The 16,015-nt window shown below is 37.5% G+C and overlaps 1 protein-coding gene across 10 annotated transcripts in view; it reads left to right on the plus strand.

Moving 5' to 3' along the window:
- UTRN (utrophin) overlaps positions 1-16,015 on the plus strand; it is a 448,326-nt gene that overhangs the window by 94,018 nt on the left and 338,293 nt on the right. For 8 of the 10 annotated variants that reach the window (XM_072965969.1, XM_072965970.1, XM_072965971.1 and 5 more), the window contains 6 exons: positions 7,114-7,206; positions 8,411-8,488; positions 8,832-8,924; positions 11,107-11,279; positions 13,690-13,805; positions 14,511-14,677. In XM_072965969.1, coding sequence (XP_072822070.1) covers positions 7,114-7,206; positions 8,411-8,488; positions 8,832-8,924; positions 11,107-11,279; positions 13,690-13,805; positions 14,511-14,677 — 720 coding nt within the window. The remainder of the gene's footprint in view (positions 1-7,113; positions 7,207-8,410; positions 8,489-8,831; positions 8,925-11,106; positions 11,280-13,689; positions 13,806-14,510; positions 14,678-16,015) is intronic. The other 2 variants (XM_072965972.1, XM_072965968.1) reach the window with 1 other exon arrangement.

The following is a 16,015-nucleotide window of genomic DNA, read 5'->3' on the forward strand; positions in this document are numbered from 1 at the left end:
TCCTTTTGTTTTCAACTTTGTTCATGTTGGAAGTGGATGGTCACAAAATTAGGAGTGGGAAAGACGTGTAGGAGGGTGCAGCAAAAGCAGCCTGTACATGCTTAGTCCTCTTGTTAGTATCGTGGAGGACACTGTGCAAGCTTCCCTGTGTGATGGTAAAAAGCATCCATAGTAGAGTTTGAGCGGGAGAGTTACACACTTGGTCTCCCATTGTTTTATTTTCATGCATATGTATATGGCGACTCAACTAATTGGTTTTAGGGGCCATAACCATTCAAATGGTTCCTTGAGAATCTTCCATCTGTATCTATTCACCAGTACCTCTATAGCAACAAATAAAATACATTTCATATTCCTAAACAGCTTCCAGATATGTTTTAGCCGTGCTATGTAAGTTTGTTTGTTTTTGTTGTTTGTTTTCATTCAGTTTGATTTTTTGGGGGGGTTAGTTTTGGTTCCAAGCATATTTGCAGAATGACTTTCACCTGGTTACTATGGATAAATTAAAGATCCCTAAAATAAAAAAAAAAACTATAAGTATTATTTAACATGCTGTGTTTACACATATTGAGTACTTAATATAACAATTTTGATTGAGCCTATTAATATTTGTAATCATTAAACAAATTGGGTACTATATGCTAAGTCTTTGTAATTGATGATCAATTTTGTGATTAATTTGCTGAGAGGATTGCAAAGGAAATTACCTTTATTTATTAGCAAAGGAAATTACCCTTCACCTAGAAAGGGGTGAATGGAACCCCCTGCCTTGTGTTTTTGCATCCAGCCTGTGTGACCCCATTGTCTCTACCTTCAGAGATAGGCTCCGACTGGTGCATATGCATGGGTAGGTCTAAGTCAGTGTGAACCAGTGAGTTATAAAGAGTGGATTGTTGAAGAGGTGGTGGTTTTGGGGCAAAGAAGCTCTTTCTGTTAAAGAGGACCAGGAGACACTGAACCCATATTCTCCTGTTCATGCCTTAAGCTCCAATATTAATGGTAGCTACCCATCCACCGTGGCCAACTGTGAGGGGGCCAGGCTGGGTGGGAAGTAGAGGGAGTTGACATTGCTATTTTTGTTTTTATAATTTGTTGGGGAAATGAAAATCCTGTCAACAAAAAGGCCTTTATTCAACATAGAATACAGAGAAAGCGCAATTTATTATTGAATATTTACATTTGATTAGGTTCATGCAGGCAGTTTGTGAACAACCAGAAAGTCAGGACAGAAATTTCACACAAATACATAGTAAAGTAGAAGAAAGAACAATGAGTTTTTATCTCCTGGAGAGAAAGATGGATGCTCCTTGTGCTGGTCTCCTGTCCACCTCCTGAGAGATTCCTGAGTTAATTTTGAGGTCTTTGTTATCTTGCACTGGAAAGTTGGAGATAGGTTTATCTAATTCCTGACCAAAAAATTGGGCCTATTTTGTTTTGAAGGAGACACCCTAAGGAGAAGGAAGGGACAGGGCAGCTGCCTCTCCTTTATTGAACAAAGAAAGTGTTTTCTTTACCTTTACATAATCATTACCAGTGCCCTAACTCATGCCTCGCCCTAGTCCCATGGCAGCCTATCTTTTGAGGAACTGCATTCTCAAACATTTCCCACTGCTTTGCCAGTTGTGCATGTATGGAATGAGCTGCATTGTTTATTGAGTCGGCCTGCAGGGCCTGGGAGGCATTTGGAGTCGGGGTTTATTCACCCTGCAGACCTCTCCTAGTTATTTGTCCGTGGAGTGTGCAGGTGGCCCTGCCCCCGGCTGCCAGGTGCACCGGCCGGCAGGTGGTTCCTCATCATCTCAGTTTTCTCAGCACTGTCTCAGTTACTTTGCTTACCAAAATCAAGATGAAAGTTCTGTTGTTAACATGCTGTATGACTTTCAGTTCTCTGAAAGATTGTTATTATTTGATTTAGCTTATGTTTAAATTTTTTTTTTGGTGATTTCTAAGGTAGGTGCACATTCATTGCTTTGATTCCACTGTGATCACTGCATGAAGCACTGCTCCGCACTTAATGTGGTTCAGGTGTGGTTACCTGAGCCATCTGTTCCTGCAGCCTCTCTCCCTCCTTCCTAGAAAGCTTCCAAATGGAATCTTGTTCAACCCTTAAGAACTTTGGCTGACCACCATGAATTCTTCAGGAGAATGTCCGAGAGCCATGCACTCACTAATTCTTTAAGTGATTTTAGAACATTTTGATGCTTTTCCCTTGTCAAGGTGTTTAATGACCTCCTTAGGCATCTCATTGCACTTGTCTTGCTTTTTGTCATCTCAGTCAAAAGAAATTCTGCTTTGGCTCTTTCACTATGGGGTTGAATCATAAAGTAGACATTGAAGATCACATCCTCTTCATTTCACGCATGGGGCTGCATAATTGTGTAAGCTTTATCATTGTAATAAACCTAATTTTATCAGTTTGCTTAATTTTAACTAAAGATACCACTTTTTAGACAATCTGTATTTATTTTATACAATAATACACATTACAGAAGATTAGATAAGAGAAGAAACCCAAAGAGATTTTTTTAATCCACCTTTAATTCCACCATCAAGAGAAGTACATTTTTGTTGTAAAATACTTAAAAGGAATCTATTTACATGTAAACATATTATAATTAACCAAAATGACACTGTACAGAGTGCTCACTGATACATTATTAATTTTTAAGAAAGTGAAGAATTACAAGAGCCACATTTTTATCAGTGCTAAGATTTAGGGTTCATAAATTAAAGATTCTGTTTTTTAAAATATTTAAAGAAATAGTAAATCACTTATTTCTTTCTGAGTTTTTATAATAACTAACCCCTTGAAAAAAAATCACTTAAAAAAGAGAGACTACAAAACTTACAATAAGTTATTAGATGTTGGAGCATCATTTAAAAATTGATCAGGGGCACCAGACTGATCTGAGAAGAATACAAATATATTATGGTATATGTATGTATATGTCTGTATATGCCATATATACATATGTAGGACACACACACAATTAGACAGACACATGCTCACACACACACACGCATGCTGTAAACAGTGGAGATAGAAACTGAACTGAGCAGACTGCCTCAAATCCTATTTTGAAAATAGATATGGTATAAATAAATAAGAGAACAATCCAACAGTGTCAAAGGGCTCAAATTTATTATTTGTAAGATACCATCATCAGATATGTTAGTGGTGAAAGCATTTAAAAACTGTTGTCTTTTCACTCTTCTTATTATACACAGTTATAACTTGATTGTTTATAGTGGGATTAGGTAAATCACAGGACAGAATCTGTCGCTGTACTATATTTGTCACTTGGTGCAAATTTGGCAGAATCAAGCTCGTTCATAAATCCCCTTGATGGGCTCACGACGCCGTGCTAGTCCTGGTTTGGTGACATCTGGGTAGATTCTGAGTGCCGTGGGGCGCGGACTGCGATCGTCGCCCTCCACTTGCCAGTGTCAGCGTAGCACAGCCCAGAGAGGAGGCAGTCTTCTGAGCCCCGAGTCCAAGCCCCAGTTCTGCCTCTGTTGTAGTGACGAAGAACTAGCATTTCACCCTTTTAAGAACTCCAGGCTGCACGTCCTAAATTTTACTTTCTTATTCAGTCTTTTACAGGCTTTTTTTCTGTTCCTGTTCCTACTGCTGCTGAAGAACTTGACTTATGATGGAAATAGTTGTGATTTAAGTGTATTGAAGAAGGGGAAGAATAATACAGAATTAGACTAGGGAGAGGGCGGAGACCAGCTCACACAGGCTCTCTTATTTGCAGTTTGGGTTGCATTTGCCTATAATGGGAGTCTGTTAAAGCAGGGACAAGACAGGTGTGACCTGCACTTTAGAGTTATTCTGATTCTTACGCAGAAGTAAAGAAGTCAGTTGGCCTGGGACTGGGGGCATGGGCGAGAGTAGGAGCAATAGTGATAAGGAGAAGTGGTCACCTCTGGAATGTGTTTTTGGAGGTGGAAATCATAGGGGTTTATGGGATTGGAGATGGGGACTGAGTGAAAGGAAAAGATTCTGGTATGACTCCTTTGTTTTTTGGTCTGAGCAAGTATAATGACTCTGCTGGTCTTTTGCAATCAATCATGTTCCCTAGTCTGTGTGTGTGTGTGTGTGTGTGTGTGTGTGTGTCTGTCTGTCTGTCTGTCTGTCCCATTTCCACGGAGTTCCTTAATCCCTCCGAGGACTCACTGTTGACTAATCTTATGTTTCACGTCTCTATGTTATGCCCTGTGAGACAGATTGCTAATCAGTCGCCTGAGGATCCGGTGTGCCTGTAGACAAACTCTGGCACCATGTTTTAGGAAATTACAAATATCAGGAGATTACACAAATAAACTCACATTTCCAGCTCCTTTTGAGAAACCAGAAGTCCTACCAACAATGGACTGGAATGCCCACATGGCCACTGATGGCTGGAGCTGAGCACTGGCCTCTGGCTGTGTCACTGGGTGTGATGGGCCCTCGGGTTCGGACACACACACACACACACACACACACATCTGTGTGTTTGCAGCCCCTGCCCTCTCATGGACTGCGGCTTATCCCTCATGCGTTGTGCTGACAGTTTGCCCTGTCCTCTGACATTTTTAAATTCAGGAGCTTCAGTGTCTCAGCTGTAGGTATTAATGGTGGTCCCCCTTGTCAAAATGGTGTTAGGATTGGCATTAAGAGAGTTCAAAGATGGTACAGGGAAAAGTGGACGGGAGGAAGGAGGCAGCCGAAGTGAGTCACCTCTGTCATCTGGACACCTATCAGGTTGCCTTTTGAGTTTTTTTATGCTTAAATGGGACCCAAGGCTTATCTGTCTTCCAAATTCGAGATTGTTCATTTGTACTATTTTGTATTTATTGGAAAACTATGGAAACCTTCACTTGTAAATGGGGGAGGGTGACCTGAACTTGGCATTTCTGCAGGGCCAGGCACAAAGGAGGTATTCACCAAATGTTTGTCCAATTGAACTATTAAACTGTATTCTCTCTGTCAGAGAAGTTTCTGCAAACAAGACTTAGCAAAGAATTAAAAATCTAAATAAGAGTTTAACTGTCAAGCTGAATCAGTTTTTATTTTTATTAAACAATGACTTCTGACATTTCCAAATTGTTTCCCAGGATGGATCCCATCCATATTTAGAGCCTGTGATTCAAAAGCACCAGAGATACTTTAAAGCCTTGGGCTTGGAAAAGAATAATTTTCCTTTTGGGTTCATTTCAGTGTGGCATATTGCCCTCTTCAGGAAGTCATTAAAGATTCCTCTCTATTGTACCCCCTCCACCACTGATTAAATATTTCCTTCCCTATATGTCATGGTCCTGTGCCCTCATTGTTTTAGGAGCAGTTTAGCACGGTCTTTGAGAACATGGATTTGGAGTCAGAGTTGGTGGTATCACATCCTGGTTCTGCCTCTTGCTTGTCGTGTTACCTCTGTGTCCCAGTTTTGTTTCAGATACAAATAAGTCATAGTTTATTCTTTACTGATACTATGGTGAAAACTTTACCATTCTTACCCTCATTTACAATATACGAACTATGGAAAAGCCACATGATAGAAACCATCAATTAACTATTTATTACACATAATTAAAAACATAAGAAACAGAGGGGAGAGTATAGCTCAGTGGTAGAGTACATGCTTAGCATGCATGAGGTTCTGGGTTCAACTCCCAGCACCTCTGTTAAAAAACAAATTAATACAAATAAATAAACCTAATTACCCCCCCCAAACAAACAAACAAAACCCAAACTAAGTAAATGAATTAAAATTTTAAAAAATTAGGAAGAAGAGAGGAAATAAGGGAAAATGCAGAGTTTAGGAAACTTCAGAATGGCTTCCTTCTCCCTCATCAATTTCAGGCTGAGTAAAATGTTGCTTTATATGATTTTATGTATATATTTTTTCAAAGTGAAGAATAAAGAAGATACAATAATTATTGACTGTAAGATACTTTTCTTATTGATAGGATCTAAATCTCTGGAGATTTCATATTAGGAGGGAACAATTTGACTCAACATAATAATACAACATTTATAACACTGTGCTTTATAACTTCCTGGACATTTTCACCTAATGTTAGTTATTTGATCTTTACAATAACCTGTGATTTATAAGAAGGTTAAGTAGCTGATTTAGGTTCACTGGTTTAGTTAATGGTCAAACTGGGATTAAAACTGAGGCTTCCTGACTTTCTGTGCAGTAATGGTCCTGTTGTGTACAACCATGGAATCATAAATCATACACAGACAGTCAAGGACTACCTGTTAATGGGGGAGGATTTTCTGGCATCAAATACTAGAACATGTCTATCAGGGGAAGTTGATCTTGTTTATTAGTCAGGGACAAGAGTGTAGAAACTTCTGTAAGTTTTGTCATTCAAAATACAGGAATGGTACCTGATTTAGACACAGCCAGAAGTGTCCTAACCATTCAGAAACTAGTAGCTAGAAATACAGACCTAGCGCTTGAGAGCTGAAATTGGAGAGCTGGAACTGATGGAGATGACCTGCTACCATGATGGAGATACTGAAAACCATCATTATACTGCGAATGTAAAGTGCGAGGTGGAATAAGAATCCACACAGTTTTCTTTGGTTTCTGCACCCAGGTGCTGTATGCTCATTTATGTTTTTAACACAGCTTCCATCTCAGGAATACAGTGGACCCTTGAGCAACACAGGAAATTAGGGGCATCAACCCCGCAGAGTTAAAAATCCACAAATAATTTATAGTCGGCCCCCTCCTATCCCAGTTCCACATCTGTGGGTTCCAGCAACTGCGAGTCACGCAGTAGTGTAGTATTTACTACTGAGACGAATCCAGCTGTCAGTGAACCTGCGCAGTTCACTTGTGTTGTTCACTGGTCAACTGTATACACCGTAGTCAAGGCATGTTGGCATTAACCACAGCTTTATTTGCTCCCTTTCTAAGAAATAATGAAGTTTATATCTTTCAGCTCCAGACATTTGTTACAGATTTTTAAGTTCTCTGTATTTGTACTTCTTTCCATACAAGGCAAACTTGAATAGTCTGATCATCCAGACTTTTAACTGGAAAAAAATGAAACCGTTCATTTATTCGCCACTTGTGTATGGAGTTTCTGCTGCCAATTGTATTTTTTCTTTTATAGGGTGGAAAACCACCCATCAGTGATATGTTCACAGACCTCAAAGACGGAAGGAAGCTACTGGATCTTCTCGAAGGCCTCACAGGAACCTCACTGGTGAGAGGTGTCATCTCCGATAACCAAGCTAATGGAGTGTCTCTTGTCATTACTGATACTGATGCTTGAAGACCCTCTGGGGGCACTTACAACGTAGAGGCTGAAATAGGAACAGTACAAAAAGGGTTTTGATGAATTCTTTGATATAGAGCAATAATTAGGCTTTAAGAGGGCTTCATTTTTATAAAACAATTACTATATATGATTATTGCTCTCAGTTTGTAGAGAATCACAAAGAAGAATGGAAATGTGAAGAGGGCACAATGTTTTCAACAGTAGAAAATATACCAATACATGTGATACTATAGTATTAGTATTACAAATAGTAAAAAAAAGCCACTAAAAACTGATGGCATTTATTTTTACTCAGATTTTCAGTATTATCTTTATTTTGTTCATCAAATCCAGCTCTATGACTTTATATGCACACAGAAATTACTCTGCTAATGAAAAGGATTCATTTTGTGGGTATAAACTTTAACACTAGAGGTAGAATTACTATAGAAAGTATAGAGGGATGCACTCTTGAAAATGAATTTCTTTCTTGCCGAAGAGTGGGGTGTAACTCTCTACTTTTTGCCTCCCAGATAGTGGGTAGGCACCTATTGGAGAGGCCAATCCCTGTCTCAGATAAGATACCCTGGCCAGTGAGGCAGAAAGAAGCCTTCCATTCGCCCTTCCCTGGGGTGGCATTGGGCCCTGTAACGCTACCTGGAACCTGGGACAGCACCTCTGATCTCTCTAGTGCAGGATGGAGGTGACACAACTTCTAAATTTTTGGGGTCCAGCGCAATTAAGATAAAAGAAGCTTTGTCCCTGGAGCATTGGTTCCCAAACTTGTTTGCAATTTGCACATTAGAACCACCAAGGAAATCTTTTACGCATTCCAAACCCAGACTACACTCTGCACTCATTAGATCACGGGATTGGGGGTGGGATCGGACACAGGGGTTGGTATTTTTGGAGGCTCTCTGGGAGATTCCAGTGCTCAGGCAAGTGAAGGGACTACTCTCTTAAGATATTAGTAGGGGAATTTGCATTCTGTCGACGCCAGCCTCCAGGGTGGCCTGAGAACCCAGCCAGAGCTCCTGGCACAGAGGGGCTCTGCTTTCAGAGTTGCTGTTCCATGTACATCTCAATGTCAGTGTTTGATGGCAAACGTGGAAGGACTCTGTCTCATTTGATTTTGTGATTTGTTTTCCAGCCGAAGGAACGTGGTTCCACCAGGGTACATGCTTTAAATAATGTCAACAGAGTGCTGCAGGTTTTACATCAGAACAATGTAAGTTTGTCATGTGACTTTGGGGGTTCTTTGATGCCATCAGGATGATTTGTTATGAAACCAGCCACGTGCTCTGGGCATTGGCATCAACCGATTTTTTGGAAACACTTTTCTTATGAGAAGTATTGAACTTTTTCTGTGATGAAGGAATCGTTGTGCTCTTTCCGATTACTTTATCAATCTCTTGTGTAAGTAATACATTTTTGAGATTTAGATTTACTTGATTCTCTAAGGTGAAATTTTCCTTATTGTTTACTTAAGTTGCTGTTCCAAATGGCCTAAAACAAAAACCTGGGCTTCTGTGGGAAAATTGTCTTAAAAGTTATTTTTTTCATTTTAATAGGTGGATCTAGTGAATATTGGAGGCACGGACATTGTAGATGGAAACCACAAACTGACTTTGGGATTGCTCTGGAGCATCATTCTGCACTGGCAGGTGGGGACTGTCAATCACTTCTTAATAGGAATTGCAAATGCATTGTCTGTGTATTCATCTCTTAGAGCTGCTGCCACAAAGTACCAGGCTGGGTGGCTTCAACAACAAATTTATTTTCTCACAGTTTTGGAGGCTAGAAATCTGAGGTCAAGGTGTCAGCAAGGTTCGTTTCTTCTTTGCTTGTAGGTGGCTGCCTTCTTCCTGTGTCCTCACATGGCCTTCCCTCCGTGTGTGTGTGTGTGTGTGTGTGTGTGTGTGTGTCCGTGTCCTAATCTCCTTTGCTTATTCTAAGACACCAGTCTTTTTGGATTAGGGCCAACCCATATGATCTCATTTTGCCTTAACTAATTCTTTAAAGATCCTATTTCTAAATATATTCGTATTATGAGATGCTGGGGGTTAGGACCTCAACATATGAATTTGGGGAAGGGACACAATTCAACTTGAAATAATTTAGAATGAAAAAGCCTGACAAACTGCTCTGTTTTCCTGGCATAGAAAAAAAAGTATCTGTTTTTTAAATATTAAATTAAAAATATTTCAGACTTACTAAGACGTTGCAAAAATAGCTCAAAGAATTTCTTGGATACGTTTCACTCAGGTTCTCCAAGTTAATAGCTGTCTATATTTCTGTATTCTCTTTCCTTCTCTTTCTCTTTGACTAAATACTTCAGTGTATATTTTGTAAAAATAAATCATTTTTCTAAAAACAGGGAGTTCTCTTACATAACTATAATATTATCATCATGTGAAGTGTATGATATTAATATTTATGATGCTGATATTAATTATGCATATAATTATTATATTATGCTCTAACAAATGGTATGTAATTATTAAAATCAGGAACATATTGAAATAATACAATTATTTAATCTATTGATCTTATGGAGATTTTTGTCAATTGCCCCAATAATATCCTTAAAGAGAAAGAAAATACCAGCTCATGCATTGCATTCATTTATCTTGTCTCTTTAGTCATCCTTAATCTGGAATAATTTCTGAGTCTTTCTTTGTTGACATTTGATGTTGACATTTTTGAAGAGTACTGAACAGTTACTTTGTAGAATGTTCTTCCATGTGGGTTTGGCTGATAGTTACTCGTGATTAGATTCAGGTTACTCATTTTTGGGAGGAATGCCACAAAAGTGATGTTGAGTTCTGCTTAATATACCAGGAAGCACGTGTTGCACATTAGTTTTTTCCTGGCAGTGTTAAGGCTCATCATTAGGGCAAGAAGCAATCTGCAGGTGTCTTCACTGTAATATGACTGCCCTTTGTTATTAAAAGGTGTCTTATGGGGTTGTACTTTGAGTCTGTGTAAATATTCAGCTACTTATCTAACTTTTGTCTGTTAATTTTAAGATCTATTCATAGTTCCTACCTGATCAAGTATTATGATGATGCTTGGCAAAGTGATTTTCTAATTTCATCATTTCTTTGAAATTTGTTAATTGTTTTTCCACTTGTAAGGATGAGCTTCCCCTTGTCTCTGGTTTATCTATGTATGTATGTATGTCTGTATGTATGTATCTTTCTATCCATCCTTCATTTATATATCTGTGTAACACTTAATAGGTTATGATCTTTCACTATCATTTTTATTTTACAAGCTCGCTTAAGTTGGCTCTTGTGTTTTTTTTTCTTGATATGTCCACATCATTTTGAACACTTCCTTAAGACAGATGTACTGCTTTAGAATAATAGTATAAAATATTAGTTCTAGTTTGTAATTGTTATTACCATCAGGAAATGCACTTTATTCTTAGATTTTGTAGTCAGCCAAAAGTTCTTCCCTTCTTTCTCAATTCTGTAGAAAATAAAAACTGAGTTTTCTTCCTACTAAAAGATATTAGGAAATGTAGAGTTTTAAAATATTACTTTTTTTGTGGCTATGAAAGTAGTGTTTACTGTAACCAAATGTAATATAAGTATTGGCTAAGATATAGAAAACGCCACAGTGTATAAAGGTGAGGTTAAAATCACCTCCAAATTCTAGTACCCCCCAAATCATGACTGTTAAAAATATATGTACCTTTCTGGTATTTAAAGGAAACTTTTGAAATAAATTGTGTACCAATGACCTGACCCATAATGGTTGATGAATACAATATTCCTTCTTCAAGGACTTAATTCCAGTAACTACTGTAAGTTATAGGCAGGCATGGTTTCTTTTGAACAGGTGAAAGATGTCATGAAGGATATCATGTCAGACCTGCAGCAGACGAACAGTGAGAAGATCTTGCTGAGCTGGGTGCGCCAGTCCACGAGGCCGTACAGCCAGGTCAACGTCCTCAACTTCACCACCAGCTGGACGGATGGTCTTGCCTTTAACGCCGTGCTCCACCGACATAAGTGAGATGTGACTCTTCTTAGATGCGAAGACTTGTACACATTTGTCCCTCCTCCCTGTCCCTCTTGTGCTTACTCCTCCCTAAATCCCCTCCCCACTACCACCGCTCTTCTCTGCACAAGCTCTACCAAAACATAAAGAAAAGACACAGCGTGGAAGAAAACTGCCCATCCCGTCTTTGTTTTCATAGGACTTAGAGGCCACAGTGCAATGTCCATGGTTTCTTCTACATATTTATAAGTTAAAAAATGTAAAATAATTCACATAGTTTAAGCCCACTCATTCAGCACTAACTAATGTACACAAAGAACTGTGTTAGTTTTCAGCCTCATACTGAAAGGAAAACTTCAGAAATTCAATGTGATCTCAATTAAAAGTAGACAAATGACTTTGTTCATGAAAGTTGTGAACAGATTCTAATTATGTAATAAAAGACCAAAGGACCAAAAAGAGACAATACACTCCTGAAGGAGAAGAAGCAGGCTGAAGTATTTCCCAAACAGAAACCAAAACTAATATGAAGCTATAAACTGAGACTCTTTTATAGTACTGTAAATAAATACAATAATATAATAATAGGTTGAAGTGTATGAAATTGCCAGTATTTGACTGTTTTTGACCTATAAGAATGGCAGTTTCATATAGTTCAACCTAACAGAGTAAAGAGCTCAGAAATAGCTCCGTCCTCTTCCACAACTGAACCCATATTTCAGATTAATCTATAATTTGGAACAAATGGAAATGAGTGAATCGGTTCCTTGCCTCAGCGTACCCAGGATAGATTCCAGATGCAGCAACAATTTCAGTGTGAAAGGCAAAATGTGTTATGCGTTTTATCACTCTTGTAAATTATTTATTGTCTCAAGTTTTATTTCCTATATGTTATTTGCTGATATATAAAAATGCAGTTGACTCTTCTACATCTTATATTTGAACACTTGTTAAATTCTTACAAATTTTTAATTTGCTACTGTATTGTTTTTTTTTTTCCCTGCGGACTGTCCAGGAATTGTGATAGTTTTCTCTCCTCTCCTCTCTTCCCTTCCCGTCCTCTCTTCTCCCCTCTTCTGCCTTCCTTTCCCGTCTCTTTTCTTTCCCCTTCATCTGCGTCTTGTCCTTTAATACAATATTGAATTGAATTTGTGATAGTGAGCAGAACGTCTTGTTCTTGATAGCAGAGGGAGTGGTTTTAATGTTTTACCACGAGACTGTTATTTGCTGTAGCTTTTTGATATGCTTTTTATTTGGTTTAAGAAACACCCACACTCAATCTTCTTTTACTTCTCTTTTATCAGTTTAAGGAGGTTGCCCTCTGTTTAACAGTTGGTTAAGAGATGTTATCAAAAAACTTGAATTTTAGCTAACACACTTTTTCAACTGTTTCTTAATTGACTTAACAAGTATATGTGGAGTGCCTGCTGTGTGCTAGGAACAGGATGTAGAGCAGAGAACAAAACAAGCAAACATCTCAGTCTTCCCTCTTGGAGTATATGTTCAAATACAGGGAGGCAGACAATTAAAAAAAAAAAAGAAAATGTGAGTTGTGTAGCATATAGAAGTGGTAAATATGCTGAAGAAAAATACATCAGGCAAGAGGGGAGGAGATGCTGGCATGTGGGAGGCTGCTGGGTTTAGTGATGTGAGTAAGGGGAGTCACGGGAGATGAAGTCTGAGAGGGAACTGGGGGTGGAGGTGAGCGGGCAAATCCCAGAAGGTAGGTGGGTCCAACATGCAGGAACAGATAAAGCACAAAGAAAATGGTCAATTTTGGGGTGAGTCAGAACAACAGTGATGTTTAGTTTCATGGATTAAAAGAAAATCAAGATTGAAATGAAATACTATGCAATAGGTATGTGGAGAGGGGTGGAGGGAAGTTCTCTCAGGGCCTTTGCTATAGAAGCATCCTGTGAAGAGACTGGAGCTAGATTTTCTATTCTGCTAATCTTGGTCTTTTGGTTGGAGAATTTGGTCCATCAACATTGATTGTGATAATTGATGTATTTAAGTTCACTTTTTACCACTTATTTTGAGCTTCTCATTTTTCTTGCTTTTTCTGTATCTTTTTTTCTTTCTTGTCTTATATTGATAGGTTCCTCCTCCCTTTCTTTTTTTTTTTTTTTCACTACATGGGAAAAACACCATTTCTAGTCTTTTAGTGGTTATCCCAGAAATTTTAACAGGCATATATAACCATTACAAAACCTTAGAATAGTTCACCTGTTGTTTTCATATTTATAGATTATTTTAAAATATTATATATTTGACAATCCTTTGCGATATCAGAAGTAAACTTTAAAATTTCATACTCACAAATAAAAAGATCTAAAACTGAAATGTGTTAGATTATAACAATAATGACTTTGTTTCCACGTATTTTATCTGTACTGAATTTTATTTGCATGCTGATTTCAGACCTGATCTCTTCAGCTGGGATAGAGTTGTCAAAATGTCCCCAATTGAGAGACTTGAACATGCCTTCAGCAAGGCTCAGACTTATTTGGGAATTGAAAAGCTGTTAGATCCTGAAGGTATTGTTCAGTGTTTAATTTCAACCATGATTTTGCTTTACAATTTTGAATACTTGAAAAGCAGTGGGGTTTTTTCTTGTTGCTGTTCCTGCTTTTTAAAAAGAATTATGAGAACTGAAGAGTGTTTCTCCTTTTGAAGTGTGGTGCAAGCCATTTTATTGCAGACAAGTTATTAGTACTTGTGCATTTAACGATTTCTAGGAATCTTTAGGAGGAAATCTAATTACATCATTGGAGAATAGTTAATGCCAGCATAAGATTTAAAGTTTTAGGAAAATACAATTATTAGATAAACAATCTAGTATTTGCTTTATTTCATTAAAATGTGTTTTTGCATGAACTTCGTATATACGATCTAAAAATTTTACTTACAAATATTGCAAGGTTGAATTCTAGATTTATGTTCATGATGAGAATAAAGTCTATGACATTATCTTAAATGATAGCTTATCTTTGAGCGTTTGGGGAAGCTTCTCAGAAAGATTTTTAAGAAATGGGATACTGAACAAAAATAAGTAGGTAATCATCTTTACCTTTGTCTCATATATTATATGAAATAGAAATTTACTGAGCTGTGGTATCATAAAGATGATATACTGGTATTGTTTACGGGTAGTAAAGACAGTTATTTTATATCTAATATTGAGCAGTTCACATATTTTGGACATCTAATTTAGGCTGGTTCTTATTTTCTTCCACTTTTAGATGTTGCTGTTCAGCTTCCTGACAAGAAATCCATAATTATGTATTTAACGTCTTTGTTTGAGGTGCTACCTCAGCAAGTCACTATAGATGCCATCCGTGAGGTAGAGACTCTCCCAAGAAAATATAAGAAAGAATGTGAAGAAGGAGAAATTAACATACAGGTACAGGTAAATTTTTACTGATATGTTTGACTTGCCATATTTGTTTTCTCTTAGGTACTAGATAAAAACACTCCCAGAGGATTTTTTTCTTGACTGAGAACATCTTGATTACTCAGCATCAGAAATGCAGTTTGTCAGTTAGCATGCTGTCACATGTCACATGCACGTACCGGAAAACCATAACGTCACTGATTTTACTAAGCAGGAAAAGATATTGTTTCATACAGTAAGGCTGGAGTAGGGGTCTAGGGCTGTGATCATGCTGCTGTATTATATGCTTCAGGACCTATGTTTTTTCATCACCTGGTCGTCGTCTTTCATCATTGTTGTCATGTGCTAAAGATGGTTTTTCTCATGTCAGCTTAGTTCTGTTCTAATTTTCTTTTTTTTTGCCATTATAAAATGGATTCGTACCATTATGTTCTCACAAGGACCATCAAAATATAAGATTTAGTTTCCCTTTCATTTAGGAGGAATAATTGATAATATTACTTGGTGAGTTTTTCATTTATAGTCTCACAGTGGGCTTATTCATCAGAATATAAATGAGGTTTTTTTTTTTTCAGGAGTCATGAAATTTTCTTCCTGAATTATCCTGTCTTGAATCAATCCATATTTTATCTTATTTTGTTTTAGTCTAACCAGTCCTCATAATTCATAAAATGAGGGAATTTTAACAGTTGGAATAAGACCTTAAAAGTCATTTGGTCTAACGTTTTAGCAACAAAGCTTAATCAAAAAATACACATGGATTTCAAAATGATAAGAAGTACGTTTTAGAGAGGCAGAAAGCATGGGCTTTGAAGCTTAAATTTCAGCCCTGTTACTGCTTGTTCTGGATTGGTTACTTACCCTTTCAACCTCAGTTTTATTTGCAAAATCTGGATAAAACCACCCACTTTATAAAGATAGTAAATTCAGAGTGTATAAAATAATATTAATAAACACTCAACAAGAAGCAGCTATCATTATTATAATTTTTCCTTCTCATTTTGTTTTGGCATTATCATTTATTTTTATTCAAGTTTTTTTTTTAATGTTAGTAAATTCTCGTATAATGATAATAGTCTTGAATTGGCATAGCAGTGTTTTTCTTTTCTGAGGTTCAGAGGACTTACTATTTCAGATTTTCTTTGGAGTAGGTACCACTTCTTTTATTTTCTCCATTTCAAAAAACAGTATAATTTACAGAAAAAGAAAAAAATTATTGAAGAAGAGAGAGCAAGAGGTGGGGCCAGATTGTGAACCTATAGCTCTTTCTAGTAGTTTTGAAAAATCGAGTGATACTGCGGAAAAGCCCTAATGTTTTATAATTGAAAATTTGCTGAGAAGCATTGTCTCCAG

The sequence above is a fragment of the Vicugna pacos genome, chromosome 8, assembly GCF_048564905.1.
Source record: "Vicugna pacos chromosome 8, VicPac4, whole genome shotgun sequence".
Taxonomy (NCBI): Eukaryota; Metazoa; Chordata; class Mammalia; order Artiodactyla; family Camelidae; genus Vicugna; species Vicugna pacos.